This window comes from Dendrobates tinctorius, unplaced genomic scaffold (assembly GCF_039654945.1).
Source record: "Dendrobates tinctorius isolate UK_male_01 unplaced genomic scaffold, ASM3965494v1 ptg000203l, whole genome shotgun sequence".
Taxonomy (NCBI): Eukaryota; Metazoa; Chordata; class Amphibia; order Anura; family Dendrobatidae; genus Dendrobates; species Dendrobates tinctorius.
The window spans coordinates 118,455-135,857 of NW_027361870.1; the positions used below are offsets into that span (position 1 = coordinate 118,455).

Consider the following 17,403-nt stretch of genomic DNA (forward strand, 5'->3'; position numbering starts at 1 on the left):
CAGTGCTGGATGAACTTTTAGAAAAAGCTGGGGATGATAAAAAGAAATTCCCCAGTCTGCCGACCCCTTCTTATAGACGTCCCTTCACCAGGAAAGAATATTTCCGTAGAAGGTCGTCCAGAGATCAAGGCAGATGGGATGAAAATAGAAGAAAAGGTACAGGATTTATGTTTGGAGGAGGGGGGCGCCAGGAAGGACCAGCACGTGAAGCTAAGAAGCCACCCCAATGACTAGCTGCTCCGGTAGGAGGTAGGCTAGCTGCCTTCAACCCGGCCTGATCCCTAATTTCCAGTAGCAACTGGATCCTGGGGTTGATAGCCTCGGGACTACGGCTAGAATTTTCCTGTGTCCCCCAAAACAGGTTTTAGATTACCTCACTCAGATCTTCCCCATCAGAACATGCTGCTCTGGAGGCCGAGATTCATGATATACACCACAAAAGATGGATTTTTGGTTCTTACTGTAAAATCTCTTTCTTGGAGCCTTCATTGGGGGACACAGAATACCATGGGTGTATGCTGCTGCTGCTAGGAGGCTGACACTATGCAAAACAAGAAAATTAGCTCCTCCCCGGCAGTATACACCCACCGACAGGCACTAGGCACCTCAGTTGGTGAGAAAGCAGTAGGAGAAGCAACGGAAACTCTCTAAACATATGTACCAACCCAACAGGGGACTCAAAGACCCAACACGGTACAATTTAAACAGGGAGGGTGCTGTGTCCCCCAATGAAGGCTCCAAGAAAGAGATTTTACGGTAAGAACCAAAAATCCATCTTTCTTTATCGCCTTATTGGGGGACACAGAATACCATGGGACGTTCCAAAGCAGTCCCAAGGGCGGGAACAGCAATAAGGAACGAAAGAACAGGAAAGGCTTAGGTCAGCCGGTGCGCCACCGCCGCCTGCAGAACCTTCCTACCAACAACTACATCAGACGAGGCCTGGGTATGAACCCTGTAGAACCTCGCAAATGTGTGCAAGGACGACCAGGTCGCGGCCCTGCAAAGTTGCAGAGCCGAAGCCTGGTGTCGAACGGCCCACGAAGCTGCCACAGCCCGGGTGGAGTGAGCTCTCACTCCCGGAGGGGGCCGTTTTTCCTGAAGTCGGTATGCTTCCTGAATGGTAGAACGAATCCAGCGAGCGATCGTGGATTTGGATGCCGGAAGCCCTTTCCCGTGACCTTCAGAGATGACCAGCAATGAATCGGATTGACGAAGTCAAGCGGTCCTAGCGAGGTAGACACGCAAGGCTCTAACAACATCCAACTTGTGGAGTGACCTCTCAAGAGGGTGAGAAGGAGCCGGACAAAACGATGGAAGAACGATATCCTCGTTGATGTGAAAGGAGGAAGCCACCTTTGGCAGGAATGAAGGAACGGGCCTGAGGACGACTTTATCCTGATGGAGCACCAGATAAGGAGAACGGCATGACAAGGCCGCTAACTCAGAAACTCTTCTGATGGATGTAATGGCGATCAAAAAGGTCACCTTCCATGCCAGAAGTGACAAAGGAATGTCCTGGATGGGCTCAAACGGCGCCTTTTGGAGAGCGCCAAGAACGAGATTGAGATCCCACGGTTCTATTGGTGAATGGTGAGGAGGAGCCACATGAGCGACTCCTTGGAGGAACGTCTTAACCTGCGGTAAGGAAGCGAGCTCTCTTTGAAAGAGGATAGACAAGGCAGAAACCTGGCCCTTCAGGGTACTGAGAGACAGACCCGAATCTAAGCCAGACTGGAGAAAACCCAGTATGGACGGAATGGAAAAGGCCATTGGAAAAACTTTTTTATCGTCGCACCAACGGAAAAAAGCCTTCCAACACCTGTGCTAAATGCGGGAAGAGGCTAGCTTCCTGGCTTTGATCGTCTGAATCACCTGGCTGGAAAAACCTTATTCTCTTAGGATTGCGGCCTCAACGGCCATGCCGTTAAATTCAGAGACCGAGAATTCTCGTGGTAAAGGGGGCCTTGCGAGAGAAGATCCGGACGGACTGGAAGTCTCCAGGGAACGTCCGCGAGCATGTTCACCAGTTCCACATACCAAGGCCGTCTCGGCCAGTCTGGAGCCACAAGAATTACTGGAACGCCTTCCGATTTTATCTTCTTGACCACTCTTGGGATCAAGGCAAGAGGTGGAAAAAGATAAGGGAGTTGGATCTGGGACCACGGAATTACTAGGGCGTCGCAAGCGACGGCTAGAGGGTCCCTGGACCTGGCTACGAAGCGCGGAACTTTGTGGTTCATCCGAGATGCCATGAGATCGACGTCCGGAGAACCCCAGCGCTTGCATATCTGATCGAAGACTGAGGGATGGAGAGACCATTCGCCTGACGCTAAGCCTTGACGACTCAAAGTCGGATGCCCAGTTTTCCACCCCTGGAATGTGAACGGCGGAGATTGCTGGGACGTAACGTTCCGCCCAGCGCAGAATCCTGGCCACTTCTGACATGACTTGGTGGCTGCGCGTGCCGCCCTGATGGTTTATGTACGCCACAGCCGTGGCGTTGTCCGAATGAATGCGGATCGGCTTGCCGACGAGAAGGGGTTGCCAGCGAAGAAGGGCCAGAAAGATTGCTCTGATCTCGAGCAGATTGATAGGAAGAAGAGCTTCCTGAGGGTTCCAGTGTCCTTGAGCCGTCCTCTTATGAAAAACCGCTCCCCAACCCAGGAGGCTGGCGTCGGTGGTGATGACTTGCCACCGAAGCGGGAGGAAGGACCTCCCTTGGAGGACTGATGTAGACATCGTCCACCAAGTGAGGGATTGCCTCACTTTGAGAGGGAGAAGAATTGGCCGGTCTAAGGACCTCGTCGTCTTGTCCCAGGCTGAAAGGAGGGACAGCTGAAGAGGACGAAGGTGAAACTGTGCAAAGGGCACTGCTTCCAAGGAAGCTACCATCTTCCCCAGAACTTTCATGCAGAATCGAAGGGGAATGGGCGTTGGCCGTTTGAGGGCTCGAATCCCTTTGAACAGAGCCGCAAATTTTTCCCTCGGAAGAAACACCCGGGCCAGGTTCGTGTCGAACTCCATGCCTAAAAAGGTCAGATGCTGAGTGGGGTTGAGAACGGACTTTTCTTTGTTGACTAACCATCCGAGACGGTCGAGAGTATCCAGGGTTATCTGAAGACTTAGGAGACAGTCTTGACGGGACGAGCCCTTGATTAAGAGATCGTCCAGATAAGGAATGATGAGAATCCCTCTGGATCGAAGGATGGCCATGACCGTCGCCATCACTTTCGTGAAAACACGGGGAGCGGAGGCTAGGCCGAAAGGGAGAGCCGTGAACTGGTAATGATCTTCCTGAATCGCAAACCTGAGATATTTCTGATGCTGCAAGCAAACAGGGATGTGAAGATAGGCATCCCGTATGTCCACAGAACAGAGAAATTCTCCGGGCTCCATTGAGGCTATCACCGATCGAAGAGACTCCATTTTGAAGTGAAGAATCTTCACGTGGCGATTGAGCAATTTGAGGTCCAGGATTGGCCGCAGGGAGCCGTCTTTCTTCGGGACTACGAAGAGATTTGAGTAGAACCCTGAAAACCGTTCGTCTGAGGGAACGGGAACAATCACTCCGGCGGAAAGAAGGGAGGAGACGGCCTGAAAGAAACCTGGAATGTGGGACCGTTGTCTTGGAGGACGAGACAGGAAAAAACGCCTGTCTGGCAGGGAAGAAAATTCGATCTTGTAACCGGATGCGATGATTTCCCTGACCCAAGCGTCGTCGACAACCGACAGCCAAGCGTCCACGAAAAAGGAAAGTCTGCCTCCCACCCTGGAAAAACTTCCAGGTGGGGGTGCCCCGTCACTTGGAGGCAAACCTACCGGAACGGGCACCTGAGGACCTGGAGTATTGTCCTCTAGATCTCCAGCGGGGAGCAGGCTTGTAAGAAGGTTTCTTCTGCTCTCGCTCCCTAGATGCGGAAGGACGCTCTTGCTGGACAGATCTCTCTGTGGACGAGAACGGACGAAAAGGCCTAAAGGGCCGAAAACCCTGTCTATTAAAAATGCGTCTTGGTCGAGACTGGGGGAGAGAAGTACTTTTACCCCCAGTGGCATCGGAAATTATTTGATCCAGCTTGGCCCCAAAGAGCCTAGACCCATGGAAGGGCAGATTGGTGAGCGACTTTTTCGAGGTGGTATCCGCATTCCATGACTTTAACCAAAGAACTCGGCGTACAGCTACTATATTGCTGTTAGCCCTAGCTACGCAACCAGCCGCATCTAAGGAGGCGGCTAAAAGGTATTTACCCGCGTGATTAATTTGATCTGCTAGATCTGCCAGCTCGTCCTGGGGAGCAGCCGCTAAGATGCCCCTGCGAAGAATTTTTGCCCAAGCCGAAATGACTTTAGCTACCCAGGAGGAGGCGAAAATAGGGCAGAGGGAGGCACCGGAGGCCTCAAAGATAGACTTCGCCAAAGATTCTAACTGCCTGTCTGTCGGATCCTTAAGCGATGCACCGTCTGGAAGAGACAGAACTGTCTTAGAGGCTATGCGAGAAATGGGAGGGTCCACTTCAGGGGCTTTGGTCCATTTAGAAAGCAAATCAGCCTCAAATGGGTACAGAACATCTAAATACCTGCGGCCCGACAAGCGTTGCTCAGGGTGCTCCCAATGTTTGGCTAGAGTAGTATCAAACTCGTTGTGGTTTGGAAAAGTTTTAGATGGAGGTCTTGAACGTTTAAAAGGAACAGAACATTCCTGAGGAAGGGGCTTGTCCTGCTTAATCTCCAGGGTTTGGAAAATAGCTGAAAGAAGACTATCGACCATATTTCGTGTTTTAGACATGTCATCTGCTTCTGAACTAGATCCTGATTTTGGATCGTCGTCTGACCTAAGGTCGTCCACTGAAGGAGACGGACACCTGGGTGAAGCAGACGGGCCTAGCGAACTGGAAGACGAGCCCGATAGGAGACGCTTCCTGGACATCCTATTCGGCCTGTCCCTCTGAAGGTCGCGGTCAGGAGCGGACGACTCACCCTGAGAGGCGGACGACTCACCCTGAGAGGCGGTCGGAGCAGCGGTGGCTGAAGATAGCTGAGGCAAACGTTCTAGGACCTGGACCAGGGACTGAGAGACTTTGGTCAGATCGGATACCGACTGAGACATAGCTACGGCCCATTCTGGGAGAGGGGAAGTGCCCCCATTACGGGAATTTGTGTGCTCCTGAGAGGCCGACATAGCTGAAGGACTGCAGGACGGGCAGAGAGGGGATGGCTGCCCCGAAGCCCACTTCCTTTTACAAGCGCTCACAGGCGTAATGAGTAGCGGTGGGCCTGAAACAGAGCTCCCCTGCAGGGTTGGGCATAAGGAAAACTGCGCTGAATGGCCGCGGGAACTGGGGAAGGAACTGCGGAGGAGGGCTAATATCTCTGCATAGAGCAGAGCCTACCTAGTTCCGGCGAGCAGCAGAAACGCTGAAGTGTCCCCCAAGCAGCGCAGAAAGGCAGGACCGAAGAAACAGGAAATGCCTGATGAGGTGAGCGGTGGGCGGAGCTTAGCGGCTGAGCCGCAATTGGAGCTGGCATGAAGGAAGGGAACAAGGAGCCCTGTGATGGGCTAAAAAAGGCGCGAGGACAGCGCGCTCAGAAGGAGGAGGAGGCGCCCTGAGAGTGGGAGCAGAACTGAAAGTGAAAGTAAAAACTGGCGCCGCAGCCCCGTGATTAAATCGCCCAGGAAGGAGAAGAGACAGTCCCTGTAATGGAGGTACTGGGCGCGCAGGAGAGCTGTGGAAAACCATGGCCAGCTGTGAAAACGGGGAGAGAAAAACCCTGTATTCAGCCCTTTAATAGAGTGGAGAGGCGCGTGGCTGGTGAGAGCGGCGCCCGTCAGGCAGGGAGAGGGGCGGGAAATTCAAACAGCCTGGTGATGTCCAGTTCCCCACCAATGTGCCTCTTGGGAATGCTGCGGGCTGGAGGGATCGTACAGGCACCTACCTGACGTCCCTGAAGAGGATGACCACAGGGATCTCTCACAAGGGTAGTGGCAAGTCGCTGGCCGCTGTCCTCTTTACCCGCATTCTGCAGAAGACGGCATTAACCTCTTGATGGTGAGGAAAATCTTGCGATCGCCGTCTTCCTCTCAGCCCTGTCCCGAGAGAGGGGTGAGGAGGGGGATTTTGGCAAGGACCAGCCACCTGTCCACATCCCATAGCACCCGGAGGTGATATGGGAAAAAGTCCTGCCAGCGCACTGAGAGTTGCGATGTGGGATCACCACACTGCTCGCTCAGCCGCCTGATATGGGAAAGCAGAGTGAACTTTCACCCTGTTTCCCGACTTGAATCTGCAAAACAAAAGACAAGAGAATTAAAAAGTTCCACTAGAACACCTAAGGAAAGAAGGGTTAATTGCGGATCTGGGAAGATCCCGGTCCGCCTCCTACAGACACTAAGCACAAACTGAGGTGCCTAGTGCCGGTCGGTGGGTGTATACTGCCGGGGAGGAGCTAATTTTCTTGTTTTGCATAGTGTCAGCCTCCTAGCAGCAGCAGCATACACCCATGGTATTCTGTGTCCCCCAATAAGGCGATAAAGAAAAGGTCCTGACAGAGGTGCCGGAGGCGGAAAGGGGCAGAGGTTTCTACTCCCCTCTGTTCCTAGTCCACAAGCCAGACGGGTCCTTCAGGACTATAATCAATCTTAAAAACCCTCAACGAGTTTCTGGTCATACACCCATTCAAAATGGAAACAATCAATTAAACAATAAAATTGCAGTTTGAAAACTGCGTTAAGGTGTGTGCACATGCTGCGGATTCTGCTGCGGATCTGGCCGCTGCGGATCCGCAGCAGTTTCTGCTGCGGTGTACAGTACCATAATATCCTATGTCAATTCTTTCTGCGGATTCCGCTGCGGTCTACCATCTCCTCCATTGTAGAGATGATAAACAGCAGGGCAAAACCGCAGGCTAATCCGCAGGTCTTTTGACCTGCATATTTACCTGTGGATTTTACAAAATCCGCGCGGCCAAATCCGCAGAGCATTCCGCAGCGTGTGCACGTACCCTTATGGTGGTGTTAGATTCAAAAGACGCCTACTACCATATACCCATTCATGCAGCTCATCAGAGTTTCCTCAGAGTGGCGGTTCAGTTAGATGGGTCAGCTCAACATTTCCAATATGTTGCCCTTCCCTTTGGTATTGCAGTCGCTACCCGGGTATTTACTAAAGTTATAGCCAAGGTTATGGCCCATATGCGTGAATCAGACATTCAGGTGGTCCCTTACCTGGATGACTTCCTTATTATAGGCAAAACAGCTGAACATTGTTTGGAGCAATTACAAAAAGCAATGTCTGCTCTAGAGCAGTTAGGATGGCTGCTAAACATCAAAAAATCTCGTTTGCAGCCAATGAGAATCCAGCAATTCTTAGGCCTAATCTTAGATTCTGAGAATCAGGTATGCCGTCTGCCTCCTGAAAAGTTAGTTCCCCCATGCTATCAGGTCCTGAACGCTTCCAATAACTCCACCATGTCCCTCAGGAAAGCCATGTCTCTTCTGGTCTCTCTCTCGTCCTGTATCCCCGCGGTCCGGTGGGCCCAGTTTCATACAAGGAAACTACAGGGCGAGGTTTTATTACATCAAAGAATCCTTGGGGGTTACCTGGAGGGCCAGCTAACTTTATCCCGGAACACTAAGGAGTCCCTAGAGTGGTGGCTAGAGAGGAATAATTTATCCAGAGGGGTGCCCTGGGAGTATAATATAACCCACATAGTCACCACAGACACAAGCCCTTCCGGTTGGGGGGCTCATATTGGTGAGATTTTGGTCCAGGGCCTATGGGATCATCATCAGGTAGAAATGTCCGCTAACCTGAAAGAATTGACAGCAGTGGAGCAGGCGGCTAAAAGGTCACCGTGGCTTATATCAATCACCAAGGCGGGACTCGGTCCAAACCCCTGATGAATGTAGCAGAGCGTTTGTTCCAACTAGCAGAGCAGCATTTGCTATCTTTAACAGCTCTACATATAAAAGGAAGAGAAAACACCACGGCAGATTTCTTAAGCCGCAATCTGGTAAAACAAGGGGAATGGTCCCTAAAAACCTCCATCTTCGACCTGATTGTACAAAAATGGGGTCAACCAGAGGTGGATCTCTTCGCCACCAGGGAGAACAGAAAAGTGAGGCAATTCTGCTCACTGAATCCCAGAGAGGACCCTCTGGCGGTAGACGCTTTTCTGATAAAGTGGGACTTCAGGCTAGCATACGCCTTCTCTCCCGTCTCTACTACCCCTGGTGATGGGAAAATCAGAAAAGACAGGGCGAGGATTATAGTGATCGCTTCATTCTGGCCCAGGAGGGCATGGTTCTCATGCCTCAGGACCATGTCGGTGTCCGACCCGTGGGTCCTTCCGGACATCCCGAATCTCCTATCCCAGGGCCCAGTTTACCATTCTCAGGTGGCTGGCCTACATCTGACGGCGTGGATTTTGAACGGTCACTGCTAAAAGAAAAAGGTTTCTCCCCAGACTTGGTTAATTAACACCATACTTAAAAGTAGGAAAATCATTACAACCAAAACTTACGTTAGAATCTGGAAAAGATTCCTTCAATACTCAGGGGGAGTAGCTGGACAATCAGCACCAATAGTTCAAATCTTAGAATTCCTGCAAAGAGGTCTGGACATGGGGCTTTCCACCAGTACCCTTAAAGTACAAGTATCAGCCTTGGGGGCCCTTTTTAGCTGCAACATCGCCGGTAATTACTGGGTCAGTAGGTTCATTAAAGCGGCAAGTAGATCCAGACCAGTAGTAAAGGATAGGTTCATCCAGTGGGACTTGAACCTAGTCCTCACGGCTATGACAGAGGCCCCATTTGAACCTATTTCATCAGCCTCTATAAAAAACCTATCCCTCAAAGTAGCCTTCCTGGTAGCACGGACGTCAGCTCATAGAGTAAGTGACATCCAGGTGTTATCTAGGCTTCCTCCTTATATACAATTCAGAGATGATAGGGTAATACTTAGGCCTGATCCAGCATACTTACCTAAGGTAATTTCTAGTTTCCATAGGACGCAGGAAATAGTCCTTCCATCCTTCCTCCCTAAACCAGGTAATGAGAAGGAAAAGAAACTACACACCCTAGATGTTAGGAGATGTCTCCTGGAATACCTGGCAGTTACCGGTCACTGGAAATAGGATAATGCCTTGTTTGTCTCCCATCAAGGCGCTAGAAAGGGTCTTAGAGCATCAAAAAACACACTAGCCAGGTGGATTAGAGAGGCTATTTCACTAGCATACACCTCAAAAGGCAGCTCGGCACCTGGGAAGCTGAGGGCGCATTCCACCAGAGCCATGGCGACCTCGTGGGCCGAAAGATCGGAAGTCTCCATTGACCAAATATGTAAGGCGGCTACTAGGTCCTCTCCGGACACCTTTTATAATCATTATAGGCTAGACCTGGGTGCTTCCTCAGACCTTTCCTTTGGTGTAAGGGTGCTGCAGGCTATAGTCCCTCTCTAAATAGTTATTATTCTCTGTAATTCTCTCAGGTGGTGCGGTCATGGACGATTGAATAAAGTCTAGTTACTTACCGGTTGACTGTATTTTTCAGAGTCCATGACAGCACCCTTAGATTCCCGCCCCTTTTCAAGTTTTGGGTGTGCACTTCTTCCTCTTATATGTTCATTGGTGATAAATAGTTAAGTAGTAATAGTATTGTACATAAATCATGCCATTAACCTTGGAGGTCCTCTTGTGCTCTGTAATCCAACTGATGCGTGGGAGAGGTGCCACCCTTTTGTATTTGTAGGTTTCCTGCTCCTGAAGGGCGGATCCCCTCTCTCAGGTGGTGCTGTCATGGACTCCGAAAAATACCGTTAACCGGTAATATACATAGCCCTCCAAGCATATGCAAAGAAGAGCTGGCTGTATATTGTGAAGCATGTATGTCAATCAAATCTCACAAGCCTTTATCATGTTACTCGGATAATAAAATCTAATTATAAATTCCTAACCTACAACTACATCAACTGTTATTTACTATTTCGCAGCCTAGTATCTCACATCATATTGTCTCACATGTGATGTCTCAACCTTGAAAATAAGATGAGAGGAGTTCCACCTCTCCCAAATCTTTTTAAATTTACCCGGGCATCCCCTATTTTGATATAACGTGCGCTCGTATGGAACAATCAAATTTACCAAATCAATCCAGATTCTAAGGGAGGGACATGAACTTCCCATCCACCCTAGTGCCAATACCTTCCGTGCCATAAATAGCGTCTCGCGCAGAAAGATCCCGACATAGTGACCCCAAATCTCCTCATCCCATACCCCAAACAAGCAGGCCAGTGGCTCAAGAGGAACAGGAGCTTGTACCAGGGATGTCAATAATGAGGTCACCTCTTTCCAGTAATGTAGGATAATGGGACACTGCCATATCTCATGTGAATAAAATCTGCATCTGGTGAGTGACATCGCAGACATTCTGATGATTGAAATCGACCCATCCTAAAAAGTCGTGTCGGAGTCAAATATGATTGGTTTATTATATATAACTATCATTCTTTTATTAATAGATGGTGATACTCCGATCGGAGACTCGAGGATCTCTTCCCACTCCTCTCCCTGCGTATTAGAGATGAATCTTTCCCTCTTCCCTTTAATAGAGCTTATGGCAGATTCTGCTCCTACTGACAGCATGTACGTATACAAAGAGGAGATAAGACCCTGGGGACCCTGCGAATTAAGGATTGCTATCAGAGGTAGAGACGAAATAGTACGGTCCACACCCCTACACCTAGTGTGTGATTGAAGAGCCGATCTCAGCTGTAAATAACAGAAAAATTGGGATCTCGGGATATCATGTGTAACTTGTAATTGCTTAAAAGACATTATGGTCCCCCGATCATACAAGTCCCCCATCGAGAAGACGTTATATTGAATCCAAAAATCAGTGGATGGGTGATTTAGTAATTCCGGGAATTAATCATTATTCTATAGGGGCATTTCAGCTACAAAATCTTTAAATCCAATCACTTTCTTAATTTGCCTCCATGCTAATCGCGCCAGTCGGAGCAAGGGTAGTAGACGAGGGACATTAGTCCTCTCCAACGCCAGGAAACCCAGTGGGCAATCAGTTCGTGCAGCATGAAGCAGGTGATTTTCAGAATTGGGGAGGTAATTACCCGGCATCCATTTACTTAAAAGCTTTAGCCTGCCCAGCCAAATAGTACAGGAAAAAATCTGGTCAAGAAGCAGCTTTGTTTCTGCAGCATCGGAGGAGCGCAGGAAACTGAGCACTTACAAGCTCTATTGAAAAGAGCTTGTAAGTGCTGCACTCCTTGCACGTGAGACTGGACACTGGTAATAGACTGCAGAGGTGACTGACACACTTGTCAACAAACAGCAAACTATAAAATCGTTCTGTTGTTGAGAACAGTGGAGATTTTTAATAACATGTAAGTGGCAAGTTTGTATGTTTTTACAAGCACTTTGCAATATTACACATTTAATATGAGAATATCCCTTTAAAGAAAATCTGTCACCAGGTTTTTGCTGCAAAGGTAACATCAAATTTGGTCAGAAACCCTGATTCCAACAGTCGGTCATTTACTGAGCTACTTGCTAATTTATCTGCATCAGTTCAGCTAGGCGAAGAGTTCCTGCCATGCAGTCTTGCATATTTATAAGCCCTGACTACCTCTGTCCACATTATTGATTGACAACTTTCTGCCTACACTGTGCATAGGCAGACAGTTGACAAGCCTAGTGTTACAAACAACAATGTTGTCAAAACTGCAGCAAGGAGCTCAGTAAGTGTCCAGGCACTGGAATCATGGTCTCTGTCTATATTGTATGCTGCTCTCATACTGAGAAGAATTTACCTTGTGACAATTTAAAAGGGATTTAATTGAAAATAAGGTAAAAAATAAAATGCTGAATGGTGAATTAGGAAGCACAACCATTATATACCTTTTCCTGCAGCAGTTTAGCTGATGCTGCATCTCTGCTCCCATTGCCGCTTGCACTACTGAAATGGGACCATGGTAAAACGGCATTGAATGTTAAGGAGTCATCCAACGCAAAGTCTGGGTTCATGAAGATCTGGGAAATAATAAAAAGAAGAAAATCACTTTTCAAATGACTAAATTGTTTTTAATTTCCAGCACCACTCCCACTTTAACCCACATATTAATGCAAACATTAGCGTGGCTTCTCCACTGTTCCCTATGCTCTCAGGTAGCTTCTGCCGATGTGTCATCTACACCATTTACTGCACTGATGATGGAAAGAATATAAGGCTTTGTGCGCCCGTTGCGTATTTGCTTGCAGAAATTTCTGCAAGGTTTCTGCATCTCTTGACAGAAAAATGCAGTGGAAAATCCGCACGTTTTTGATGCTTTTATGAGGTTTTTCATGCGTTTTTGAAAATTCATAGAGCTAAATAAAGATATATTATTAAAAAAAAAGAATTGTGCTGTAATTTTCTTGTTCAACCTCTCATTTTTCATTCTCCATTGAAGATCATAATATAATTACATACCATGTTCAAAATTATAATGTTTACACACACAAAACAAATATACATTTTTATTAATACCATGCCCGAGGTTTAGTAATGAGCATGTCAGGTGTCAGCCAGATACCCCTCATTACTAAAATGGCAAGACACACAAACACACACGAGCCTATGTAGAAGCATTAACATAATTAACCTTCATATGCTGTAACAAAACAGCAACTGTCAGAAATCTGCGTGAAACGCAATATCTGTTTATGGTTCAAAAAATAAACAAATAAAAAAAATTGCGTGGGCTCCCGCATAATTTTCATAACCAGCAGAGTGAAAGCTGACGGCTGATGTTGTATTTCTGGGAAGGAGCCAATAGCCATAAAGGTTCCCAGGCTATTAATATCAGCTCACAGATGTTTGCTTAGCCTTTACTGGATAGTTTACAAGGGAACCCCAGAAAAAAAAATTGACATGGGGTCGCCTATAAAATCGAACCAGCAAAGGCTAGGCAGACAGCAGCGGGCTGATATTAATAGCCTGGGAAGGGGTATATTGGCATCCCCCCAGGTTAAAAACATCAGCTGTCCCAGAAATGGCGCATCTAAGGCTGCTTTCACACATCCGGTGTGTTTGTTCCGGCGGCGTGCGGCGGAAAGCTGCACGGCCCGGATAAGGCCTGCAGCGGTGACACCGGATGCAGATGCGGCGCCTGATCCGGCTTAGAAAGCATTTAAAGGAGCTGCACCGGGGAGGAGAGAGGCAGCGGTATGCGCGGGGGGGGGGGGGGGGGAGATACGCGCGCTCGCCGGGCACTTGTGGGTTAAACCTCACAGTGTCCGCGCATGCGCTGTTGAAAGAAGCCGTTCCGGCGCTGCAAAAAAACGTTGCAGGCAACGTTTTTTGCTGACGCCGGACGGCACAGGTTTGCTGTTTCCGGCTAAAAACGGAGGCACCGCGTGTCCATCCGGCACAATGCGGCGATCATTAAATTCTATGTGCCAAAACCGGATCCAATTTTCACACTTTTCGCCGCATTGTGTCGGATTCAAAAAGACGGATGTGTGAAAGCAGCTTTATAGAGGTGGAGGGCGCGCACCTCTGCTTGAGTGAAAACGGGCTGTATATAAATCCATTCCTGGGATTATGGAGCCTTGATCAAGGATTACTGAAGTCCCAGCGGTCAGAACACCAGAGATCAGCACGTTATCCCCTATTCTAAGTAGAAGGTGATATCTTTCAATTTTGGAAAAATCCCTTTAAACTGTTAACAGGGCAAAAATAAAAATAAGCAATTTCTAATTGGATAAGCTGCGACGAGAACAGATGGCCAAATGCCTGATTTACCTTAGGTACTTGATCCAGATCTGCCCTTGATTTATTAGCTGGAACATATAAAGAAAGGTAGGAGCATCAGAAGCAGCAATTCAATATATAAATCAACATGTACAAAGAGACTGAGATCCGAACAGATTATCGCCTTGGGGTTTATCCACATGTCGCAGTTTGGTCATTAATTTCCTAAAAGCGCAGTTTGGATGGAATTTGGAAAATTGGACAAAAACTCAATGACCCTACACATTGTGTGAACAAATCTTTATACCTATGAACAGTAGAACTGTATGGAAATCCAATTACTGTATATACTTGTGCATAAGCCGACCCGTGATAAGCCGACCCCCCTAATTTTGCCACAAAAAACTGGGAAAACATTGACTCGTGTATAAGCCTAGGGTGGAAAATGCAGCCGCTATTGGTAAATTTCAAAAATAAAAATAGATACCAATAAAAGTAAAATTAATTGAGACATCAGTAGGTTAAATGTTTTTGAATATCCATATTGAATCAGGAGCCCCATATAATGCTGCACAAAGGTTAATAATGGCCCCGTAAGATGCTCCATAGAATAATATGCCCCATATAATGCTTCATAAAGGTTATGGCCCCATAAGATGCTCCATAGATTATGTCCCCATAAGATGCTCCATAGATTATGCCCCCATAAAATGCTCCATAGATTATGCCCCCATAAAATGCTCCATAGATTATGCCCCATATGCTGCTGCAAAAAAAAATGCCATACTCACCTCTCCCGCTCAGGACCCGGCACCTGTGATATTCACCTGTCCGGGGTCCATCGCTGCTCACCACTGTCTGCGCGTCCTCTGTCAGTGACTGTTCAGCCAGCAGAGGGTGCAGAGCGCACTAACCACGTCACCGCTCCCCCTGCTGGCTAAACATCAGGAGGGACATAGGAAGCAGCAGACGGCGGTGAGCAGCGTGGGAACGAGGACAGGTGAATATCGCTATACTCACCCGTCCTGGAACGTCTCTGCAGCCTCGCTTCTCCACTGTCTCCCTTCCTGCCTTCAGCGGTCACGTGATACCGCTCATTACCACTCATGAATACGAGCATATTCATGAGTGGTAATGAGCGGTATCACGTGACCGCTGAAGGCAGGAAGGGAGACAGTGGAGAAGCGAGGCTGCAGAGACGTTCCAGGACGGGTGAGTATGATCTCTGACACCCCCGCTCCCCCTCCCCCACTGACCCCCAGGTATATGACTCGTGTATAAGCCGAGAGGGGACTTTCAGCCCAAAAAAATGGGCTGAAAATCTCGGCTTATACACAAGTATATACGGTATTCTTTCATATCACATGTATTTTATTTTTTATGAAAATAGAGAGGTAGAAATTAACAACTGGAAAGACGGTAACTAGATTCAAAACAAAACTTACAGTCAGTGTTCAAAAATCATCGCATTAACCAATTATCCTCAGCCGCATCAACATGCATTTATGTGATTTGACAAGACAAGAATGCTGAAGACTCAAAAACTCATTGTCCAGATGTCGGTCTCCACTCCTCCTCTTCGGGCTTTGTCGGCAGGTGACGGCTGTAGCCAATTAGGGGGGCAATGATTGCCTGCAGCAGTCACGTATAGACATCACCAGAAGAGGAGGAGGAGGAGACGGCAGGGGACCTTACCAGGGGGGACAGAGGAGCAGCAGAGGAACGCTAGGTCAGTAGACCCAGCCATACCTAAAGCAAAAGGTGGAAAGATGCTTTAATTTACATTCTGTCGGACTTTGTACCAATTCTAATTTACTTTTTAAAAACTTTTTTTTTTTTAGCCAGATTCTAATTTTTTGCTTAAGAAATTTGTCAAAAACAGAGACACATGCTCGTCTGTGCAGAACATAAGCTTAATTTTGGCATATTCCGATATTAAGGCTAAGTGCACACGTAGCTGAACTCTGGCGGAAATTACCGCGAGAGTTCCGGAATTCCAGTCCGCGAGAAAATCGCATTTTAAATTCCCGCGATTTTCCTGCGGAAAAACTAGCATTTTGCAAGCGTATTTAGCTTGCAAAATGCTAGCGTTTTGCAAGCGATCTGTAGCATCGCTTGGAGAACTGATTGACAGGTTGTTCACACTCGTCAAACAGTGTTTGACGAGTGTGACCAACTTTTTACTACTGAGGCTGCCTATGCAGCATCAGTAGTAAAAGATAGAATGTAAAAAAAAATAAAAAATGGTGTTATTCTTACCTTCCGACGTCCCGCGCAGCCGTTCCCAGTAATCCTTTGCGAAAATGCCCGCGATGACGTCCGTTCTCGCGGGATCGCGATGTCTCGCGGTAATTCGCGATGATGTCGCGCGAAAGACCGCGAGACTTCGCGATCCCGCGAGAACGGACGCCATGGCGGGAATTTTCGCAAAGGATTACAGGGAACGGGAGTGTGGAGAGAAGCAGGAAGGCTGCGCGGGACGTCGGAGGGTGAGAATAACAATATTTTTTATTTTAAATTCTATTTTTTACAGGGATATGGTACCCAAAGCCCGGAGGACAGTCTTTTTTTTCGCGTTTTCGCGGCAAAATCGCGCGGTTAAAACCGCCGCGGAAACGCGAAAAAAACGCCACGTGTGAACTCAGCCTACAAGTAGTGTAAAGTTTGGGCACAAAAATTCCAGGACAATATATTATTAGACTCTAGTGTAAATGTCCATCACAGCCACATTCATCATGGACCACAAACTGTGTTTGGCGGAGTAAATAAACACCAGATTGGGAATGCCTGATAAGTAAGTTGTACCGACTATGAGAAAAGAAGCAAAAGTGCCTAATAACAGAAAGCTGGCGTACATATATTAATATATGTTGATACATTTGTTCTTGTGGTCACATAAAATGCGATGACGATCTAGTTCAAGTACTCCAGTAAGCCTCATTTTCCTGCGGTGCCAGTTGATCTACGTATATAGCTTCCAGGTATAAGAAAATAAATGTTCAAGAATATTTAAAATAAAAAAAAAAATAAAAAAAAAAAAGATAAAAAAGTGTAAAACTTGTGCACTGGGTGATCTCCAGGTACCTAGGTGGTCACGCTGCTCTCAGCTGTTCTGCTTCCTGCACTACGCAGAACTAAACCGCTACATGACTGTTCTAGAACCTGAAATCTATGAACTAAAATCCTCTCAGAACCTAAGAGGTTATCCTTTCTCCAAGATCCTAACCCAATATGTAGTAGGTATAACAATAATATTAGCAAACACCTTCAATTAGAAATGTAGTATAGTTCTCCTGATTTGTTATGTCGATTACCCCATGTGCAGGGCACTGCAGTAGCTTAGATATCCATGGTTACTACCGCTCATATAGTGACAGTTAGTTGCCAGTGGTTGTAACTATGGATACCTAAGTTGCAATGGAGTGCATATGAGGTAAGAGACATGGGTTATCAGAAGAACTATACTACATTTCTAATGGGAGGTATTTGCTAATATTGTTATTACACCTACTACATATTGGGATAGGATCTTGCAGATGAGAATACCCTTTTCAAAGAAGGTTAAAACTAAAAAATTAAAAGAGAATCACAACAAAAGTAAAGATGTTCAGCCACCATCAAACCACTACATTTTTACTGTACAAGTAAGTATTCACGCA

The 17,403-nt window shown here is 47.4% G+C and overlaps 1 protein-coding gene across 3 annotated transcripts in view; it reads right to left on the reverse strand.

The window, feature by feature from the left end:
- Positions 1 to 17,403, reverse strand: part of VPS54 (VPS54 subunit of GARP complex) — a 117,509-nt gene that overhangs the window by 39,350 nt on the left and 60,756 nt on the right. For all 3 annotated transcript variants that reach the window (XM_073553760.1, XM_073553759.1, XM_073553758.1), the window contains exons 5-6: positions 13,796 to 13,833; positions 11,911 to 12,042 (exon numbers count right to left, since the gene is read on the reverse strand). In XM_073553760.1, the coding sequence (XP_073409861.1) occupies positions 11,911 to 12,042; positions 13,796 to 13,833 (170 nt within the window). The remainder of the gene's footprint in view (positions 1 to 11,910; positions 12,043 to 13,795; positions 13,834 to 17,403) is intronic.